We start from the raw sequence: 21,636 nt of genomic DNA on the forward strand, positions 1-21,636 counted from the left end.
TATTCTTTATTTATGATAGTAGAACATATTCTTTTTATTCTTTTGTTGTATGACTGTAGTATGACTGTTTATTTGTCTGTATAAGCCAAGTTCAGCTGTACTTCAAATTTCATTGGAAGACTTTGTATGGAGGACTGCTTCCTTATTGAATTATATCGACAGAAATAAGTGTGCCAGTGGCCAGAGTGTGCCCATTCTCCTCTCTCATTCCTCCCATGATCAATATTAGAAATCAGCATTAGCTCAGAGTACATTAATTAGTAGTATAAGTAGTATAATTCAAATGATTTGATTATTATTATTTGATTCATATTTTGCTTTCCTCCTTCTAAACTGCTTTAATAAAATATCCTGCATTCAAAAAGTCTAAATTGTGGAAGTTCCATTTTTAACCTTTTGTGAAACAGTAAAGGTAAACACTGTGTAAAAATATTGCACCTAGTTAAGGGTTCTTACAGGTTTCTCTAGCCTTAAAACTTAAGAGATCCTTGAGGTCTATTTTCCAGCCGCTTGTGGCAGATGGCTGCCCTCTCTGAGCCTGTTTCTGCTGGAAGTCTCTTCCTGTTAAAATAGTGTTTTTCCTTCCCCCCCATCACCATCACATCTGATTGTTAGGCTTTTCTCTCTAATATAGTACGGGCATTATCTTACAATAAAAAGCACATTGAGGCAACTGTTGTTGTTATTTTGCGCTATTTTGAGCTGTTGTTGATACCTGCAACATATTGCAGCCCCTGATTAACTAATGAAGAAAGTGAAGTGATAAACAGAAACAAAAATAACAAATATGTTTTTCATAAAACAATTTAATACATGTGTACGAGATATGAATTACACCAAGTTTTTTTTTGAGATAGTGACTATAAATAAAGCAATTTCACTGGAATCCGATTGAGACTTTGATACTATGCTGGATAACTTTGTTTTATTAAGGCAGAAGACAATGTTAAAAACAGTCTGCTTGATGATTACTTCGTACTTGTTAGTGGTTTGTCTGCTTGGTTTGATAATGTAGATGCAGTTTGAAGGCGAATAGAGATAAAATATATTAGATTACTTTTCTATCCTTTTTTCAAGTTAAAGTTGATTATTTATATGTTTGTATAATGACTGAGAAACAGCATACTGACTGGGGTTCCATTTATTCTCGTACATTTTTTGTAAAGTGAGTTGCAGGAATATAATTGTTGCTTTTGTAGATTGTATTAAGTGCAAAATGATGAAAAAGAAGAAGGTAATCTTCAGAAAGCATGATATACTGTAAAAATATAGTTTTTCTCTAGTGAAGGAAGCATTTAAGGCATTTGCACATTCATTCATAAAGGCACATGCGCAGTCTCCCAGCTCTTTGTTCAGTTTTTTCTTGTCTTGCTTGCTGTTCACGTGGGATTAGTGCTGACCAGAAGCCAGGTTCAGGTGACAGGGCTTGCAAAGCATCTTCCCGTCTAAAGGATAACAGCCATGCTCGTTCGGTTCAGGAGACAGTTGGATGGCGCAGACCTGCACACAATATGAAACAACATATTCCTGGTACTGAAATAATATCTGTCTGTGTGTTTGTATCCTTGTGAATGTGTCTGTGTAGTGAAGTGTTTCAGAATCAGAATACTTTATTAATCCCTAGGGAAATGATGACACACAAAACACCAACCTCACATCTGTAGCAGTTCTCATGGTAGGAACGCCCCAGACATTCAACTGTATAGCTGTCGGTACCATCTTCTTGTGGAATGATAAGCTGGTTACAGGCACTACACTTTGGAGCGTATTTCCTTTACAATGTTAGATGAAAAAGAAAAATTGATTACACTTGTAGACAAAGGGGTGGTTTATAATGCAACAAAAGCATTGTAATAACATGTCAAATGAAGTGGAACACAACTGTATATATTGATCCTTTACCTAAACCCTTTAAATAGTTTTTTCCCCTTCATACCTGTAATAGTCTTGAAGGCAGTAAACTTCTCCAACTTCTCCCTGGGCAAAAGCTTGCTCTCCAATTTGCCTCTTACATGTTGTGCAGGTGAAACAAGAAAGATGGTATGCTCGCTCGAGTGCGCGGATTATGTGATCTGTGATAGCCTCTCCACATGCCCAGCAGAGCTCCAAACTGGCCTAAGACATGGAGAAAGATACATCGTTAATTACCTTAAAAATTTACGTTTTAATCTGCTTTTTTTCTTTCTTTTTTTTGCATTGGGTCTGTTTCTGAAAATGTTTGAGGCATCAAACAGTGCAAGTTTACCAAGCTTGGTTGTTTTTATGAAAACATGAACCTGGACATCAGAGTGTGAATGTTAGACAGAGAGCGCTCAGGCTTAGAAAAAAATGTGTGTGTGTGTGTGTGTGTGTGTGTGTGTGTATGTGTGTGTGTGTGTGTGTGTGTGTGTGAGAATGGGTGAATGAGGCTTGTAGTATAAAGAGTAGAAAGGCGCTGTATAAGAACCATTTACCAGTCCTGTGAAACATTACATTGAGCTTAAAATATGCATGCACAAATGTAAAAAAAAACAACAAAAAAACAAAAAAACATGGCTTTGAGCTTTTTTTTTAACCACCTGAGACCCTGTGTCCTCATATGGGGATACATTTTGGGCTTTCTGCACCTTGTACTTCATTCTGCTCAGTATTTCAACACTTCAGAAATGTTCAGAAGTGGTGACATTGCTGTAAAATAAACCAGTTTTTAAAAAATCCTTTCTGTTCAACGGTGACTCATCAGGTCCAGCTAATCTCAAAAAGCTAGAAGAAACAGGAAAATTAAACCCAAAGAAGAGCTCAGGTTTCAGGAGGTTAAAGTTTGCATGTATATTCACAGCTTGGTTAACACGCTGCATTGCGCTACCTGGTAACAGTCTTCGCAGAGCGGGATCCCGGCCTTGTTGTAGTACTGTTTACCAGCCAGGGGAATGTGACAAGATCTACACTGGAAGCAGCCATCATGGTAAGTCCTGTTTAAGGCCTCTATCGCAGGTTCAGAAGGAGTCACTGGCTTTCGACAGAAGCCGCACAGATCTGCATTGTTCACACACACACACAGTCAAACCAGGTTATAATAATGTGGCACGCAGAGTGGCAAAATGTATAAAAAGAGATCAGGTTACCTTTGCTCTCTTTGTCTTGGCTGTTTTGGTGGATCCTGTGGATTTGGTCATCTGAGCTTAACCCACTAGATGGTGTTCTTGCTTTCACCTTAAATGTAAAGCGCATTATTAAACTGACAAGTTGAGTTTGGCCTACAGAGGCGAACTGCATAATTTAGCAGCGCTTGATTTTGAACACATGTGGGAGTTGTTTAAAAGTGGCTCTGAATGTGACAGGCGTAAGAAACACCAGAGTCATCCACAGCACATCATCAGGACCAAGCCACACAAACATTTTAATTTCACTGTGGTTTGAAGGTTTGGTTTAAAATGGGTGGTGAATACTATTTTTTTAATACTTCAAACATTTCAATTCTATTGAGTTTAACAGATTATTTCTAACCCTTTTCACCAGTCACATAAAGACCTTACCTTCTTTCGTGTAAAGACCTGCTGGTGATTCAAGGATGAGTTGTTGAGTTTAAGCGTTTTTAAAGGGAAACCTTTCAGCTTTTATTCAGTCAGTAAAATTCTCAGAAACCGGAGAGGAAGAAAGTAATTTAGCAGTCCCCCCCCCCCCCAAACTGATCTTTGTCTACACAGACATGGAGCAATAAAGTTTTTGTTTATTTACGGGAGCAGTTTGGAAGTTGGTGATTTTGTGAAAGCAAGTGTGCACACTTTTAGTAAGATGGTCATATAAGAGCCCTGTTCTTTATGTTTTGGTGATGGCGCTTTACAGCCACTGTGAAAGGCTTGTGGAAAAGCTGTGGAAAGCTAATCCTTCATTGCAGACAAAATAATTACTCGTGTGTTTAAAATAATTTAAGGCATTTTTTTTTATAGGAAATTTGGCACCACGTTTTCGAAGCTGCAAACTGGAAGATTTTAAATGTCATTTGTTATAGTGACACTGTAAGATAAGTCTGCATACCTCTGGGTTGTAAACTGGCTGCTGGCCTGGGGTCACGGGGTAGGGGAAAGACGCTTGGGCTGGAGGAGGTGGTGGAAGTGCTGATTCTTCAGAGGGCAACTCTCCCGGACATAGAGGTGGCGCATCAGAGGGAGGGGTAGGAGGAGGGAAAAGCTCTGTTTGGCATGAGAACAGTTTTAGATGATTTTGTAGCAGCATAGACAGCTGATTAAAAAAAAAACAGACTAATGACAAATTAGATGAAAAAACTGAATGTTTAATCACATGTACTGATGCGCTGTGCTGACATAGTTTTGGTCTACTTATCCTTTCAGAGTACATGTTTTAAAATCGAGACCCCCATGGCCCTTCACTGATTTTATTCTGGATCACTCATCACTTTAAATTCCCCATGCACTTTGGCCCTCCTGGTTGATACAGCAGTCTGCACAGTGACTTTTTGTTCACTGGTTCAGGTGTTACATGTTTGAGAGAAGATATGTAGGACATACATTTTACCTCAAGTTCAAGCGTATCTGTATAGTGTATATTTCCAGCACCTGATGTCAGTTTGACACTCTTGCTTTAGTAACTCTTGTCTAACGATAAAATATTTGTGTCCTGATGGGAGTTGTCTCTTCCAGGAATAAACTGTCCTTATCCACGGGGCAGGAGGGTGTAAAACACGGTTTGATGAATCATGGTTTATGGCCTACACGTTCACCTTATGTCATCCCAATTTCATATCTCCATGAGAACCACCATCATAAAAAAAGAAATAGATACAAATAGGGAACATCTTTTAGGAGAATCTGTTGATTCCTTCAGTAGAAGTCAAAGACTTGGAGGATCAATGCCAAGGAGAGCTGCAGCTGTTCTGGGGGCTCATAGTGACTGAAAAGCACATGGGCTCAGTTTCCCAGACATGAATTAAGCCTAGAAACTTTTCTGAGGAGATCCTCATTGATTTTTTTTTTCTTTAAGTCTAGGACAAGGCTCAATCCCTGTCTGGGAAACAGGCTGGAAATTTTTTTTGGCTCTTTTAAAAGTCTTTTAGATGTATAAAATCAATATTTTACATTTTGGGATCAGATATTTTGAAATGCAGGTCAGGAAATACATAAATTATCATTCTGATCTGGGGAGGACCCAATAAAGGGCCTTGCAGGGCCATTTTCTAATATTTTATAGATAGTCTTTTTAACTAAGAGAAAAAAAATCAAGTATATAATAAATACCTGATGAACTCCTCTGGTCATTTTTTTCTTGAAGCTGTGTTTTGCCTGGTTCATGTTTGGGGGGATTGTGGCTCTGTGGGCCTGAAACCAGGGCCGAGGACCCCGCATTAGTCAAGCCTTTGATCTTTAGGCCGCCATTAGACTCTGACGGCGGTGACTTGTCCTCTCTGCTGTGCCTGAGGGCAGGTATGCTGTCACCTGGGCTGACTCTTACAGCAGGATGCAGTTTCTCTCTAGCCGGGGCACTGTGGGCTTGAAGGGCGGGCTGCTGCTGTGGGGTCACGGTGGCTCGGTGAGGAGAAGCCAGAGTGATGAAGACAGAAGAAACCACCCTTTTTGGTGGAGCTGCTGATGCCATGAATGTACAAAAGTCTCACGCAGCCTGAAAGGAAGACAGAAGAATAAACTCATGACTGCTTGCGACAGAGAGAAACACAGCATAAACCACAGGCTCAGTTTATAATATCAGGCAACAATAAACTACAAGAACTCATACTGAAGACAAAACAGACATTTATTTCCTATCATGTTGATCTAATTTAATCTAGGTATAGTTGCACAGCTGTATTCACCCGCTTACAGCTCTCATTAACCATAATGAATGGTACTAGAGTCAAAAAGCACAAATGTGAATCATCTGTATGCTGTAAAACCACTCACACCGGCTGTGTCACATACCTGGAAGAAAATGGGCTTTCTCTTTGCTTCTTTCTTCTTTCCCGTTCTGTATCTCCCAAATCTCTGGTTTATTTTCTCTCCTATGAGCTGCCTCAGAGAGAAGACTTTACTCCGGTAGAGAGGGGCTGCTATCTGCAGAAGGCCACTCCTTTTCCTTCTGTACCTCCCTCCGTCAGTCGACCCCTCCTCCTCCTTCTCTGGCTGAATGACAACACCGCCTCCCTCCCGACCGTAAAAGGTGAACAGTTAATCTCGGACAAAGTGCAGTAAAAGACATGACACATTCATCTACTATGAAAACTTGGAAGGCTGCACACACACACACACAGACAAGAGTGCATGAACGTAGACACACACCCACACTGAGTTATGCAACATGTGTGCACTCATACCAAAATCACACAGCCTTTTTTTCTTTCTTTTTTTTTAACAAATGCAATACACAGTGCCATAAAGTTCCTCGTAAGGTTTTTACCCAGAAGCAAGCAGGCAGGCAGAGACACACACACACCTACACACACACAAGCAAACTCCCAGTTCTTTATCTCTCTGCATGCCAGCAGGATGTGACTGTACCTGCCTTTTCCAGCAAATTTCTATCTCAAACTGCCCTCTTTTTCTCCCCTGTGCAGTTCTCCCTCATTGTTCTGTCAGCTTTATTTTCCCTACCTCCCTGGTTGAGTCTGCCTCCCTTTTTTCTTTTCCCTCTTTCCTTCGTCCCTTCCCCCACAACATTATATCACTTAAGCCCTGACTCTCTATCAGTGTCTCATGGCACTGCTTCCATTTGGGACACAGAGTAGAAAACACTGTCCGATAATAGGTGCTGGACTTCATCGGGAGCTTTTGTGCTCAGCTTTCCAGGACCAGCGGCATTACGGTGCAGTGAATCAGGGCATTGTGCAAGAGGAGATGTTGGTATATTAGGAGAAGGGGGGCAGGGGGAGTACAGAGTGATGTCTATGGGTGCTATGAAGAAGTGCTTTGTTGTGTTTGCTGTTCCCCATCACAGTCAGTCTTAGTAATATCAGATGTGCTGATCAGCAAATATTATGATTACTCTCTTGAGCCAAAGCGTGTCTTGTCCCTCCTAAAAGTCAAACAGGAAGATGGAGCAAGAGACCGAGCGCTGAATAAAACTTTCCTGATTGATATGGGTCAGCCTGGAAGAAGAGAGGGAGAGGGAGGAATGCGCAGAGAGGGTTAACAGGAGATGGCGATGCGGAGAGTGATGGGGGTCTCTGTTGTTCCAGCTCTGTGGAAAGGAATGCTGCAGTGATGTCACGGCTGCAGGAGGGAGCATGCCTACTGATGACACAATCCCCAGACCTCCACGCTCCGCCTTCCAACAGCCCAAATCCTCATTAGACCCTCTGAACCTCCTCGTTGCTTTCAGCAGCTTGACTTTTCAATTTAATCACCAACACCACAGTGTCATTTTTATGTTTATGTGATTTCAAAGGGGTGGATTTTGCAGAACAGCAACAAAAGCTGAAAAGAATGAAAGGAAGTCAAAGGAACAGGAAGAAACATACAGATGGGAAAAAACAATTGCATGCTCACAAATACACTTTACACGCACACTGACTTTGTAAGTGCTAAGGCAGAAAAGTCAAGCTTTTACTCAGTAACGATTACTTTCATTAAATCTAAATGATGTTATGGGAGAGACAAAAAACGAAGCAGGAGACGGCAGCATAATCGGGCTGTTAGTCCTGAAAGATAAAGCTTCAAAACAGCTGATTCCTACAGTATTCACATTAACCCAGTTGGATATAGTTTCCTATCACCACCTCCTATGTGTCTTTTTCTTCTCTCTCTCTTTCTGTCCTTCGACAACTCTAGTTTGCAATGTAGGATTGTTTTGTTTCCAGATTTTTAAAAATCACTCCAGATTAACAGAACTCTGATCTGATGTTTGTGTTTGGAGTGCTCGTTTAACTTTCTGAGGCCTAAGTCATAACTGACAGTGATCCTAAACCTATGGAATCAATACGTTGGCCCGAGACTCAGCAAAAGTCTTGGTTCATATTTTGCTTCCAAGGAACTAGAGTTTTATTTTTAGTGGTCTTGAGCAATGTCTCGCCAGGATTTCTGAAAGTATTTTAAAGCTTTTCTTTGGACATTGGCTGCTTTTTCACTCATTTTCAGCCCAATCTTTGTACCTGACCATCTTCACAGGATTTTTTAAAATCTTTAAACCACTGAACCTATTACTCATTCAAATACTGAAAAGCAGTGTTGTGTTTACACATAACAGATAACTTAGCAAAAACAAAATCTTTAGGCACTTGTTTGACAGACATAAAATAGTATTTTTTTTGTTTGTTTCTTTGTTTTTATTTCAACCAATAAGGTGATTTTCAAGCGCTATTAGCTGAGCTCTCAGAATATCTCTACACTGTGTGTGGTGTATACTTGAAACATCTAAGGAAACTGGTCAAGTGTCAGGTCTAAAAACTACATTGAGCAGCACTGTATTTCCATGTTTGTTTGCACATTTCAATAAATTGCTGCACCCATTTTCCATTGTCCTAACAAAATCTAAAGAAACAAGATGTGACTCAATAGTTTTGCATGTATATATATTTTTTCAATTGTACTTCAAAGTCTTGGTAATCAGGGGACAAAACTAGAACATTTGTTCTAACTAGCACACACTGAATAGTATTTAAACTAGTTAACCTCACTGGGTTAATGCCCTGATTACAGCCATCCTTTAATGAACACATCACCAGTTTCTCTTCAGTTCATATAACAATAAAATGTAAATAACTGAATATTTTATGAAAGAAAATCACAGTAAACTTCACTGAAACACTATTGAATTATAATAAATGAGCTGTAACTAATCAGTACTTCTACAGTTCTCCAAAGTCGTGTGATCAGATAAGTGCCAAAAGCTTCTCTGTTATAGTAGCGAGCACTTTTATTGTTTCAGTCTCTGAACACACCTGGCTCCCATCATTTAAAACACATTATGGGTGGCACAGTGGTGCAGTGGTTACCACTGTTGTCTCTCTTTATGTGGAGCTTACATGTTCTGTGCCTGTGTTGGTTCTCTCTGGATTCTTCCCACAGTCCAAAGACAAGCAAGTAGGTCTCTCTGTGTTATCTTTGTGATAGACTGGCAAGCTGTCCGCCTCTCTCCCCATAAAAGCTGAGACAGACTCCAGCTCCCACACAAGCCTGACTTGGATTAGCGAAAAAAAAAAAAGGCTGGACATTAAATACTAAATCAGCTTATTTTTTATATTATTTCTGTTTAATATAAGACCCCAAACAACAAGAAGTCAATTAAAGCCTTTAAGCACAATATTATTTTACAACACAAAGTAATAGTGCATCTTTACAGGTGAGACAGTCAATGATAATCATTGTGGTGGAGTTTGAGTGCACCGTTATCTGCCACGTGATGATGTTTTAATTGTGGTTCCTTTGTGACCGGAGCACTCGTCACGTCTGCTCAAGCTTGATTCCTCTTTTTCTTCCTGAAAAGGAAACATGAGAATTCAACCTCCTGTCGTGTTATTTTCACAACTACAGCAACTAAAACATAACGAGGCAAAGACCAGACCTTCAGCAAAGCCTGCAGAAGATCCCAAGAAGGCAACAGACAGACTGCTTCTCCCAGAAACGCGATGAGGATTTGAAACACATCAGACCAGTATCCCATTGCAAGCATGAGGACGAGCAAGGCTCCCAGCCGCATAACTACAGAGTGTAGGAGGGCCGCTGTGCCTGTCTGCCGATGCTCATCCTCTGCAAGTACAGACAGAAAAGTTACACAATGATCCCAAAAAGCCTTGGCTTTGTGCTTACTGATTTTATAGGCTGTGTTTTTGCCATCAATTCTAAGTTTTTAATTAATATATGTTGCTTTTTACATTTATAGGGCTTCATTTCATCGCTTATGGTCTACTTTTATTTCTTAAATCCATATAATATTATTTAAATCTATTTAAATATTTTTATTATTACTTAACACTGCGTGGGTACTTTCCTCTCTGAGGATTAATTAAGTTCCACTCTCAGCAGCACTGACCATCACCTTGAATATACACGAGCAACATAATGTAACAGAGCGTCAGCAGAGTCCAGAACTTCATAGCATCCTTCTGGGACAGGAAGTGGTCATAAATCGTAGCGGTGGAAGCAACACTTGCTACAGCAAAAGCCAAGACAACCGCTCTTTGCAGTGAAGCCAGTATGGTGTGTCCGGAGGTTAGAAGAGTGATGCACTTCCCACAGTACTGTTTAGTGCTGTGCAGCGGGTAGAGTCTGGCCACATGCATCCACAGACTGTGGCTCAAGCTTGCCAGTTTCCAGCTGAGAGCAGCTGCCAGAAATAAGCTGAGGGAGCTGTGTGGAGCCCCCTGTTGGAGGAAGATCAGAGTGCCGGTGAGGCTACAACCCAGGGAGAACTGGCTCTGGATTAGGATCATGTCTAGACCTCTGCCACTGGCATCCTGCGTTAAGAGACGTGGATTAGAAATGTGTAATGAAAGAACACTCTAAAGCAGATACATAAAAGCATAAAACAATGCATAAATATAGCTGCAGTATTTGTTAAGGAGGAGCTCACCAGTCCAGCTGACGCCCAGGTAGAAACAGCCCTGAGGGAAAACTCCAGCACTATCAGGGAGAAAACCCTCGAGCCCATCAGAGAGAGGAGGACAGTCAGAATCCAGAACTGGAGGGATGATCTCCAGTTCCCTCTCAGAGACGTGCCCAGTGAGGATGACCTGGGTTTGCTTCCATTTCCAGAGTCAGAATCACTGTGTGCAGACAAAATAGAATAACTCCAACGCTCTTGAAAATCAAGCTATGCTTTCCCTTTTTCCTCTCAAAGGGTGAACTCACTTGGAATTTTGAACAAAATTGTAGACTCTCAGCAGGTTGTACAGCACTGATATTCCACATGCACCTACGAGCCCTTTAAGAAAACACAACCAAAAATAAGCCAGTAAAGAGGAGACATGACATTGAAAAGTGCTGAGAATTTAACCATAATCAGAGAAAACTTGTTATCAGACCTTGAAGAAAGCAATCAAATGGTTTTGAATCAAAAGGTGTCCATCCAGTGGTTCCCAGGATCAAGGGGAGAAACATCTTTATGGTGTTCTTGTAACGTTTCAGCAATAACACTCAAAGTGGTGCTACAAATTAGTGACTTTGCCCTTATTTCTTCGAGCTGATCAGGTTTTAGTAAGCTCCATCCACCCAAAGGTACAAAGGTGAAACGTGATATGGCTACAGCTTTTAGTCAAATCAATTCTTGATGAAAGGGGTTTCAAATCCTCTCAAGAAGAAACCTTTAACCCCAGTCAATTAAATCATTTCAAAGAAACAGAAAACACCACAGATTACAATGGTTTTAAAGCAGTGTATTCAAAAGATTCACCACCTATCCAGAGAACAAAAACAAACCAGACAGGTTTCTTACAAAAAATCTTTATTAGGACTATTCATTGCTTTTAAAGTTTTAAGTACCAGTAGGTTAAATTTCTGCACATAAAAAATTGAAATTACAAATGTCATTCTTGGCTTTAGTTACATAAGTTCAAGTCAGTGAATTTAAAAAAAGAAAATCCCATCAGGTTGTTTTTTTTTAAATACAACAGACAAGGCATCTAGACAGTGTAATAAACATGGCAAACAATTGTTTGCTTTAATGATGATGACTTGTTCTTCAAGTTGACCACATTCACACACTGATGAGTTAACAAGCAAATTCCTGCGAGACTTAAGCTTGAGGTATAAAAAAAACCCTAATCAAAAAATGTATACACTCGAGACATATTTTTAGAGAAAGATGTCTTCCAGTATGTGCCTAACATGCCAGTCTTGATTAAGTGCTTCAAGTGTTCATTTTCTGTGCTAGATGGGAGAGAAAAGCTTGCACTTAAAGTGTAAATAGTTTGACATTTTGTTCATGTTTCTTTCTGGAAAAGAGTAAGATCAGATGTTTGATATGGCACCCAGTGTCCGTTGGTTAAATATAAAGCCACAGCCAGCAGGCATGTGCTTAGCTTAGCATAAAGACTAAAAATGAAAGGCAACAGCTAGCTTGTCAGAGCTACCAGCAGCTATCAGTACCTCTAGTTTACCAGCATTTTATATCTGTGTGTTTAATAAAAACTGTTGAAACAACAGTTTGTTATTTTATATGCAATTATTATGCTTCTAAGGAGTTACCATTAACTATTTTATTAACTTTGCCCAGAGCTAAACTAGCTGTTTTTATGCTAAGATAAGTTAACCAGATGCTAGCTTCATATTAACCATAAAAACGTCCATGAACCATCTCATTTCACTCTCGGAAAGAAAAGTAAATAAGTTTACTTCCCAAAATGTCACACAGTTGCTTTAAATTCAGTGCTTCATTAACTGAGAGAGCACTCTAACAGCTGTAGCAGAGCCCAGTTGTGCTTTCAGTGTGCAAGTATGGGTGCTTCAGCTCTACTTATCCTTCACTGCTTGTTGCCTCATCAGATCCCAGAACAGCATGCTTAGCACCGTGTGCGGGGCCAGTCGCAGGAACACGGGGCCCATGCCTTTATACAAACCCAGCAGGCCCTCCGCTCTGCACACCTTCAGCATGCAGTCTGAAAATCCATGATACAGACGACCCTACAAAACAGATGTAAAAAACACAGCAAGTCTTTCGTGAACTGAAATAAGCTGAGTTCCTTTATAGTCACTCTACACAACACAATAAGATTCAAAGGCAGTTTCTCCTTAAATACATACCTAATATGAGAAAAAGATGAAATAATATATCTATAAAAATATATAAATTAGATGATAAAGGTCAATACAAATATATAATATAGATGAAATGATTTCATATTGCTTTTTTTAATGACGGTATGCTTTTTTTTTTAGATTGTGAAACTAATGAAAATGAGGACAACTGTGTTGAAGACAGACTCACCTTACGCAACTCATCCACCGGCTGGTTGTAGAGCCGAGTACTAATGACATCAAATGGTGTCATGGTAATGGCCACAGCAACTCCACTGACTGCAGCTGCCATCAAGACTGCGAGCCAGCTGTTTGGACTGAACCACTGAAAGGACACAAAGAAAGATGATCCGACTTTCAACGCATGGCAGCAGCTTGGTCACATATGACATAAAACCTTCGGCTCTTTAGATAACATTACCTGAGAATGTGACACCCATTCCTTAGCTGAGGTGAAGGTTGCCAGCTGGGCAGCTGATCCCACCATGACTCTAGGCACAGCCCCATTCACACCCCTCCAAAGACCAATTAAACCTTCTTTTCGATAGATGGTAACAAAGGCATCAGACACTCCCTGAAATAGAAGAAAACAAAGGCACTGGTGAGTAGAGGCTACAGATAATAACACTCAAAACCAGGTAACACTTTATAACACGGCTTGCAACTAAGGGTGTAATTCCCCTGTAATTAAATGGGATTTAAATTGCATTTAATTGCATTTACCTACAAATATTCAAAGGTAGGTACACTAGAATAAGAGGGTAACAAGTCAGGTTTTTACAGGAAAAAAAGAAATAATTATTCTGTAAGTTTATTCTTTATTTAAAATCTCTTTTTGTCACGGTTCTGGGTCTTTCTGACCCAGCTTTTTGAGTTCTTGTGTTTTTTCTTGGTCCTTTGTTGTACTGTCTTTGTTATTTCCCTAGGTTTCAGTTATGGTTATCATGAGTTTAGTTCTTAAGTTTAGTAATATGGCTTCACTGTGTTCCATGATGTCTACTGTGCCTTTCTGTACCATGTTTCAGGTTCCAATGTTCTGTCTCCCCAGTCCCTGTTAAGTTTACATGTCTGGAGTTCAGTCAGTGTGTTTCCTGTTTTACTTTGAAGGTCCGTGTCTCATGTCAGTGTTTCTAGTTTTGCTTCCCTTGTCTCGTCCAGCCTGATTACTCCCAGCTGTGCTCTCCTTCTGTGTCTCATTCCCTCGTTATCCCTCAGTGTATTTAAGCCCTGTGTTTCGCTTTGTCAGTGGTGTAGTCTCCCTCATGGCTGTGTGGCCATGTCCCTTAGTTAGCCATGTCCCTTAGTTAGCCATGTCCCTTAGTTAGCCATGTCCCTTAGTTAGCCATGTCCCTTAGTTAGCCATGTCCCTTAGTTAGCCATGTCCCTTAGTTAGCCATGTCCCAGTTTAGTTTTTGTGACATTCTGCAATAAAGCAGCTTTTTGAGTTTAATTCCTGTGTGGTAAGTTTTGCGTTTGGGTCCTTCTCCTGCCTGCACACAGCCAAAACATGACACTTTTACTAAAATTTGTGAACAAGAATTTGCGAAAATGAATACCTTAGTAAAAGTATTTGTCTAAAGCCAGAAATAAAGGTAATAATATTCAGGCAAAACATTCAGGCAGCCTGAAGTAACTTCATGCAACCCATTTAAATTTGCCTTGAATACATTAAGTCAGACCATCACTTTCTGTTTTTGTTAATTCTGCAGCTGATTTCAGGAGGAATTAGCTGCACATTTGAACATACACATGTATGTATGGAGCTGTATTTATTAACCTTTGATAATGCATTCATTTTGGCACTGTTTTTGATAGGCTTTTCAGTTGGAGCCTGATCAATCCTGGCATTGCCAACTTAGAATACAGGACATGCCACTGATAGCTGAACCTGGCCATTCAGTATATTCAGGTGACCTCATTCTTTGGGCACATATCACTGGTGTAGACTTGACCAGCTGAAGCATCTGCAGATTATAACACTGCCCCTGCAGGTTCTTGCAGCAGGCCCTGAGCAGGCATGATGGGTGCATCACTTCATCTGCCTCTCTTCTTACGTTGATGGAGACATCACTGGGGAAGAGGATAAATCTGGACTATTTAGACCACACGATCTGTTTCTATTGTTCCTGCCTTTTTTCCCCTGAGAGCACTCTTAGCACTTTTAATTTTAATTTTTATGTTTATTTAAGCATTGTCTGACAGTATGTTTGCACAAAATACCGCAGCAATTTCCTAATGTTGTAAACCTGCTCAACATTTGGCAATAAAACCCTTTCTGATTCTGATAAGCCTTAAAAAGATTCAGCGATTTGTTTTTAGTCCACCGAGTTTGCTTCACATCATGTGTGTTTGCAAATGTACTTTCAGTGTTAGACATATCCATGACTTGTGCTGATGACTTTTTTTATGATCTGATTTTACCAGATGTTTAAAGGATCTCCAATCACGATCACTTTTTTCCAACCACATTTCTTCCTTTTTTGATGATTCATCACTATCCTCCCAGGTCCTTTCAGCCCCTTTACAGCCTGAACCAGGAAATAACTGCCTGAAATTGCATGTTTTTTTTGAAAATTGAGTGTTTAATGAACCTTCTGAATAATAATAAAAAAAAATTAATATCAATTAGCATATTTTAGTTTTAATTTGCTAGCTCTGGCATTTCGGACAGCTTTTATCCAGGTTTTGGTAGTTTCAGTAATCACCTTAGTTGTCTTTGCTTGATGAAGGCAAATAATTTAACCCATCTTTTCCACAACCACATGATGCGTCTTCTGATATGGTTGTTTGAGAAATGAGAAGCAGCTCACTACATCAGTTAGGTTTAAATAACCTGTATCCAGCTTAGCCATATTAATTATTGCAGTAAATATCCAGTGGAAGGCTCTTATTGGTTTGCTTAAGTAAATATAGGTGGAGCCTTTTTCTTTTGGCCGGGCAGATTATATGATCTGATGGTTAAAGGGCAGACACGTACTGTTTAAACACCATGCGTCTGCAGTTTTACTGTGCTTCTCTATAATTTAACTTATACTTTTAGTTTTATACTCTCACCACACTGCATTTTAGAGAAAAATATTAAATACATGTCAAATACAAGTTGTATCCATTTTTTGTTGAAAACACAGGTACATAATGTTATTGATACGCAGTGCTTATAATGACCATTTTCTCCTCAGGTGCCAACAATTAACGTTTTCATTATCAGCTTTCTATCTTGGTATGTCATATTAATGGGAGTGTTATGGGCTTCAAATTTTAATTACCAAATGAACACCTGATAAAAAAAAAAAGCACAATTATTATACTATAGCACATAGTTTACACCATCCTGGCCAGTTATTGTACTTTAATACACCTGTACTGACATCTTTAAACATTAAAACAGCTGGTAAGATATTCTTGTGTTTTATGTGAAATGTGTCCGTCTTACCAGGTGGTTATGCTGGTGACCTACTGCAATGGCTGCCACAGTCTGAGCCTGCAGATGGGTTTTCACCTATGAAGAAAACACAGCAAGCACGTTTTAAAATGCATTCAGGCTTATGGTTAGTGTTCAGCAGCGAGTTTCACTTAATGCTTTGCTGAAACAGAGTTCAAAGTGCACAGAGCACCAGACTTGTCACCAAGTCATTTGTTAAAATGAGTTGTGTGAGGATACCCGACAACCCTGCTAATATTCACAGGAAGGAGTTACACAACGTGCAGATCGTCAGGAGCTGGTCAAATACAGGATTCGGTGATTCATTCGCACTTTCCTTGAAAAGGAAGTTTTTTTTCTTCTTGTGAAATCATGATACATTTCATGTAAAACAAAAACGCCTAAATAAAAAAGGAGAAGAAGCTTCATCGTTTCCTTCTTGATATCAGATATGGTGTCAGTAAAATAACCTTTACTGCCTGCCGGCAGCACACAGAAGGACCCACAACATACTGTATAGGTTTGGCAGCAGCAGGCGGAAAGAAAAACATTCAGGATATATTTAGTGACCGTGATATAAATACGTCATCAGACAGTATCGTCTTTCCATGACCGTCCAGAAAGCTTAAATGGACTTGGATGTATTGACTGGCAGCTGAGGCAGAAAAACAACAAAAAGAGTGGTACAGTTGTAGAAATGCAGAGGACATAAATCGAGTGATGGTGAAGTTTGACACTGGTGTGAAAGTGATGTTTTTTGGAGAGCATGTAGACGGACTGCTAAGAAAATGCACACTCTGATTTAAACTGGAGATCATACTGCGTTTTGAAGACTTTCTAAATGACCTAGATCTATGATCTATGAACATCTATGTGATCAAGCAAACACTGGGCAAAAACAGCTTGAAGACCTTTGAGGTGTCTTTGAAAATGGTCTGGGGTCTCTTTCTTTGCCCTTCAGTTCAAATGCAGACAGTTGGGTTTGTATTTTAGTTTTTCTTTTCTTTCAAGTTCATTTCATTTTACTGTCCTTTCATTAAGCCACTGAAATTTATTTTCCCCTCTTTAACTTTCCATTTAGTCAAGTTAGTCTGAAAGCGTTGCTGGTCTCTCACTAACCAGATTCCACCACATGATTTCAGGGGAATTTCCAAAGTTAGTCTTTTTGGAACACAATTCCCTAGTTGTATAATTATTCTGCTGCAGACGTTCAGGAAGGAAACAAAGGGTGGAGGGTGGGGGCAGATTTTATACTGGAAATACTGGAAAAACAATTCTTTGGAAGAATTTCACATCATTTCAAATGCAAGCTCCTAGAATTTTCTTCGAATAAACAATTTTTACAGCAACTGAAAATTGCTCCAATATAGACTTACTAGCCACTTCAAGTACACCTTGCTACTACTGGGCTGCAAACCTGTTTTGCCTTCTGAAGTGTCTTCATTCTTGCTTCTTGCACTGCAGGAAGCAGGCATAAGAACATGTCTACAATGTGGTCTTAAAGGGATGGACAAGAGAAGCAACAACATGCAGGCAGGCTGTGGTGTTTAAATGATGCCCCGTTGGTATATCCTCCACACTGTTACATCACCACCAGGTAGGATGAATCCACGCTTTCATGTTGTTTGCATTAAATTCTGACCCTACCATCTGAACATTGCAGCAGAAATGCAGTCTCAAAGACAAGGCAATGTTTTTTCAGTCTTCTGTGATTCAGTTTTGATAAACTTGTGTGAATTGTATCCCCAGAGATGCTCTTGTGCATATTTTGGGTTTAAAAGGTGGTTATTTGAGCTATTGTTGCCTTCCTTTCAGCTGAAACCGGTCTCCATTTTCACACAGAGAACTACAGCTCACTGGATATTTCTTTTTCAGACTATTCATTTTAAAGTCAAAAGATGGCTATGTGGGAAAATCCCAACAGATCAGCAGTACTCAGACCAGCTCGTCTGACACCAGTAACAACATTCAAAGTCATGTAAATCACTTTTCTTCCCAATGCTGAAGATCAGTTTGAACTTCACTCGGTCATCTGAACCACATCTACACCTACAGACCATGATGTATTTGAATGTTGAATGTGACTATTCCTTTAATGTATAAATATCCTGTTGCGTAATTAGGAAGTGAGCACAAAGGATGGGAGTTCACTTTTGTCTCTTCTTTTTTAAATCTATGGGCGAGTAGATGGTAAATATTTGTCTCTCTCCCTCTCTCCCCATATATGTAATTTAAAATTATTACATACATTTGCAATGTATGTGATTCTGTTCGTTTTTTGTTTGTTTTGTTTTTGTGCTAATAATGAATAAGAACTGTTGAATATCAAAAAAAGAGAGAAATATCCTGTTGTAACATATTACTCGTGTTTATGGAAAATCCTTTGTGTTACACTGTGATACAAGTTTAGAAGTGTGTTGATGTTTTTTTGCTGCGGATCACAGTTTAACAATGAGTGACCTAGTTAGTTCCTGAGAGTTTGTCATCCAGGCCACACATCTAGTGGGAGATCTAATGCTTCTGTTACTTCTGCTTTAACGTGATTAGAACACACTGTTTTCAGTCACTTTGAATAAAAAGACCTTTCTGGAAAAAATATCAGAGGACTGAATAAAAAGGATTTAAGAAAGTGCCACACATGAAGCAAACATGATTGTTTCTTCTCTTAATTCTCTCATATTTGGCGTCAGATGCCCAGACCACCTCAGCATTGGATAGATGGATTTGGCCTTTTCTTTTCATATGTTGAGACTGTACAGATTTGTCTTAAAAAATCATTAATGCAAAAGATCCTAAAAAGTCAATTCATTTACATTAATACATATTGTAATGGGGATGCTCACAGGTAGACACTTCATTTGAATTAAAAGAGTCACAAAAAAAACTTAACCAAAACAAAGCAGATATTTTAAATTAATTTTAATGATGCACAAAAGCCAAATCAGTGGCAGACCACTAAAGGAGTTTATCTCTATGGAGCTTCATGTTTTATTGAGATACCTTCCTCTGGAAACAATGACTATAGAAGAAACTATAAAAAGGAGAAACTTTAATAAACTTACCAGATAGGCAGGAGAAGCTATGAAGGCACCCAGAGCTCCAGCACCTGCCCCTGACAGCAGACTCCCCCCATGGAAAGAAGTGATCCCCAGAGCTTCACAGTAGGAGTACGAGCCCAGCCTCACACCGTTCATCACACCCTGGTAGATGAGCCCAGCTGAGAGCCCCTTCTGCAGGCCCCGTAGCCCATCCGTGCGGCCCACCACCCAGAGCGCCTGCAAGACCCCGCGGTAGTGTCTCTGGTAGGATCCCCGAGCACAAAGCTCCCCCTGTAGCTGCAGACGGGTTTTCACCACCTCCAGAGGATTGGTGAACACACAGGCTGCGCAGCAGGCAAGAGCGCCCAGGGCGAAGTCTAGTGGAGGCCAGACTGCAGGAGGCGGCGGCAAGGGGCCAAAGACCCCACAGGGGACCGTCAACACGGTGGGTGAAATCCTCTGGGAAGGCTGTGGAGCAAACACAGACTCTTCGGGCGAAGTGTTCAGCAGCTGAGTGCTACTCATCGCTGAGAAGTGATCTTCACAGTTTGCCTTAACAGTACTCATGATGGCTTTCCTCCCCTTGCCTCAGTGTGATAGGAGCAGGGAAAGTACTTGGTAGAGTACAGTAAAGTCAAAGACAGAAGCTACCGACTCCTGCGATTACTCATTTAGCATCTGCTTTACACGTTCGTCCTGTGACTCGCAGGCTCACAGTGTCCTCCTGGACTCACTTTCATTAACTTTCTTCACTGTCATTCTGTTCTAATGAGGCACCATCTGCAAGAGATCATGCAAACATTTTAAGCAAGCTTCAGGTATGACACCCAAATCCAGCCTTGCAAGTCAGGAGAGTGACTCTCCTTTTTTTCCAGGAAAGAAAAAGCTGTCAGATATATTTAGGTTCCTCCTTGCAGGACAAACATTGTAAAAGCCTCTCTCTTGTTCTTTGACTCTGGGAGCTTTCGGCACACTGAAGTTCATTCATTCAATACTACAACTGACCCAGAAACAGATTTAAGAGTAAACACACCAGATAATCTGACATTCATAAAACATACAAGCACACAAAAATGCTCAGAACAAGTATCAGAGACAGCCACGTGGAAATATAAAACTTTTCTGAGAGTCTTTTTCTGTGGTTATAAAAATCTTAGTTGATAATGACACTCACAGTTTTCATTGATCCCGTGCAGTTCCATTCTCCCTCTCTGCTCCATTCTTGTAAACATGTGTCTCAGCACATTCATTGTCACAGTCCCCTCCTTCTGAATCTGGTCAGAGCCAATAACGTTTCAGGCCTTTGTGCCACCTCACCATTTCCCTGAGTGCGCACGAATGGGTTGGCTGTGCTGTGAAACTGCCCCTGCTCTGGTCCTATAGGAGCTCTCTGGGTAAAAGGTTATTGTTGGTCAGAGAGAGGGAGAGCTGAAGCGTCTGAGGCCCGGGAGAGCAAATGCTGTGTGTGAGCTATCAAAACAAGGTTAAGCTGCTAAAGACCACATGGATAATCTTGGAAGCAAAACAAAGGGACATATGCACTGCTTTTACTTTTGCGCTTCTTCCATCTTGTATTTATCTTTTTATTTGTTTTAGAAAGTTTTTCAGTATTCAGATTTATTCAGTAGAGGAAAACTGATGTGGTTGATCGCTTTAAAATTGACGAACCCTCTGAAAAAGAAAAGAAAATGAGCCGTAAGTGCTAATTGGAGAAAGTTTTAAATCAATTATCTGCCGACTTTTTTGTGCTGTATGACAAAAACTCAGCCACTAGAGGCCGACTTTTTGTAAAGTTCAGATCAGACACCTGAGGTGGATCCAAGTTCCCTGTTCATCTTAATGAACCACCTGCCACCTTTAGTAATTTTTGGACCTTTTGTTTACATTAGTTTATGTAGCAGTCAGAGAGCAGCAGGCTTCTTCTTATAAAGGCTAAGAAGGGCCAACATTTAGAGGTTGTGATATCAGAATCAGAATACTTTATTGATCCCTGGGGGAAATTATTTTTTTGTTACAGTGCTCCATTATAAACAAACATTAACAAGACAGACAATACGCTAATTAAGAATAGTACAATATATATATATATATATATATATGTATATACATATATATATATACATATATATATATATACATAAAGTCACTTATTAATAAATAGCTGAAAAAAGTTGTAGCAGTAAACAGTATGTTAAGTGGATGCGTTGTACAGGGAGATGGCCACAGGCAGGAAAGATTTCCTGTGTCGTTCAGTGGTGCTTTTTGGTAATCTCAGTCTCTCACTGAACGTGCTCCTGTGACTGACCAGCATGTCATGGAGTGGGTGGGAGGTGTTATCCAACATTGTCTTTATTTTGGACAACATCCGCCTCTCCGACACCACCTTGAGGGAGTCCAGCTCCATCCCCACAACATTACTGGCCTTACGGATTAGTTTATTGAGTCTGTTGGCATCTGCTACCCTCAGCCTGCTCCCCCAGCATGCAACAGCATAGAGGATCGCACTGGCCACAACAGA

General features: G+C 40.1%; 3 protein-coding genes across 3 annotated transcripts; all 3 read right to left on the reverse strand.

Moving 5' to 3' along the window:
• Positions 1–1,123: 1,123 nt before the first annotated feature.
• On the reverse strand, positions 1,124–6,133 carry fblim1 (filamin binding LIM protein 1). The gene is made up of 8 exons (XM_082532267.1): positions 5,913–6,133; positions 5,235–5,616; positions 4,018–4,172; positions 3,105–3,192; positions 2,846–3,015; positions 1,937–2,115; positions 1,652–1,772; positions 1,124–1,500 (listed from the first exon to the last, which is right to left on the reverse strand). The coding sequence occupies exons 2-8, from the start codon at positions 5,590–5,592 to the stop codon at positions 1,390–1,392; spliced, it is 1,182 nt and encodes a 393-aa protein (XP_082388393.1). The 5' UTR covers positions 5,593–5,616; positions 5,913–6,133; the 3' UTR covers positions 1,124–1,389.
• Positions 6,134–9,181: 3,048 nt separating this feature from the next.
• On the reverse strand, positions 9,182–11,240 carry LOC309706098 (transmembrane protein 82-like). Its single transcript, XM_082532334.1, has 6 exons — positions 10,949–11,240; positions 10,776–10,848; positions 10,498–10,690; positions 9,958–10,381; positions 9,490–9,674; positions 9,182–9,403 (listed from the first exon to the last, which is right to left on the reverse strand). The coding sequence occupies exons 1-6, from the start codon at positions 11,022–11,024 to the stop codon at positions 9,314–9,316; spliced, it is 1,041 nt and encodes a 346-aa protein (XP_082388460.1). The 5' UTR covers positions 11,025–11,240; the 3' UTR covers positions 9,182–9,313.
• A 134-nt stretch (positions 11,241–11,374) lies between these two features.
• slc25a34 (solute carrier family 25 member 34) lies at positions 11,375–20,381 on the reverse strand. Its single transcript, XM_082532333.1, has 6 exons — positions 20,293–20,381; positions 19,143–19,898; positions 16,093–16,158; positions 13,081–13,233; positions 12,850–12,984; positions 11,375–12,545 (listed from the first exon to the last, which is right to left on the reverse strand). Exons 2-6 carry the CDS (start codon positions 19,683–19,685, stop codon positions 12,375–12,377), a joined length of 1,068 nt encoding a protein of 355 aa, XP_082388459.1. The 5' UTR covers positions 19,686–19,898; positions 20,293–20,381; the 3' UTR covers positions 11,375–12,374.
• Positions 20,382–21,636: the final 1,255 nt, after the last annotated feature.

Source organism: Aulonocara stuartgranti, assembly GCF_965226115.1.
Source record: "Aulonocara stuartgranti genome assembly, chromosome: 5".
In the NCBI taxonomy this organism is placed as follows: Eukaryota; Metazoa; Chordata; class Actinopteri; order Cichliformes; family Cichlidae; genus Aulonocara; species Aulonocara stuartgranti.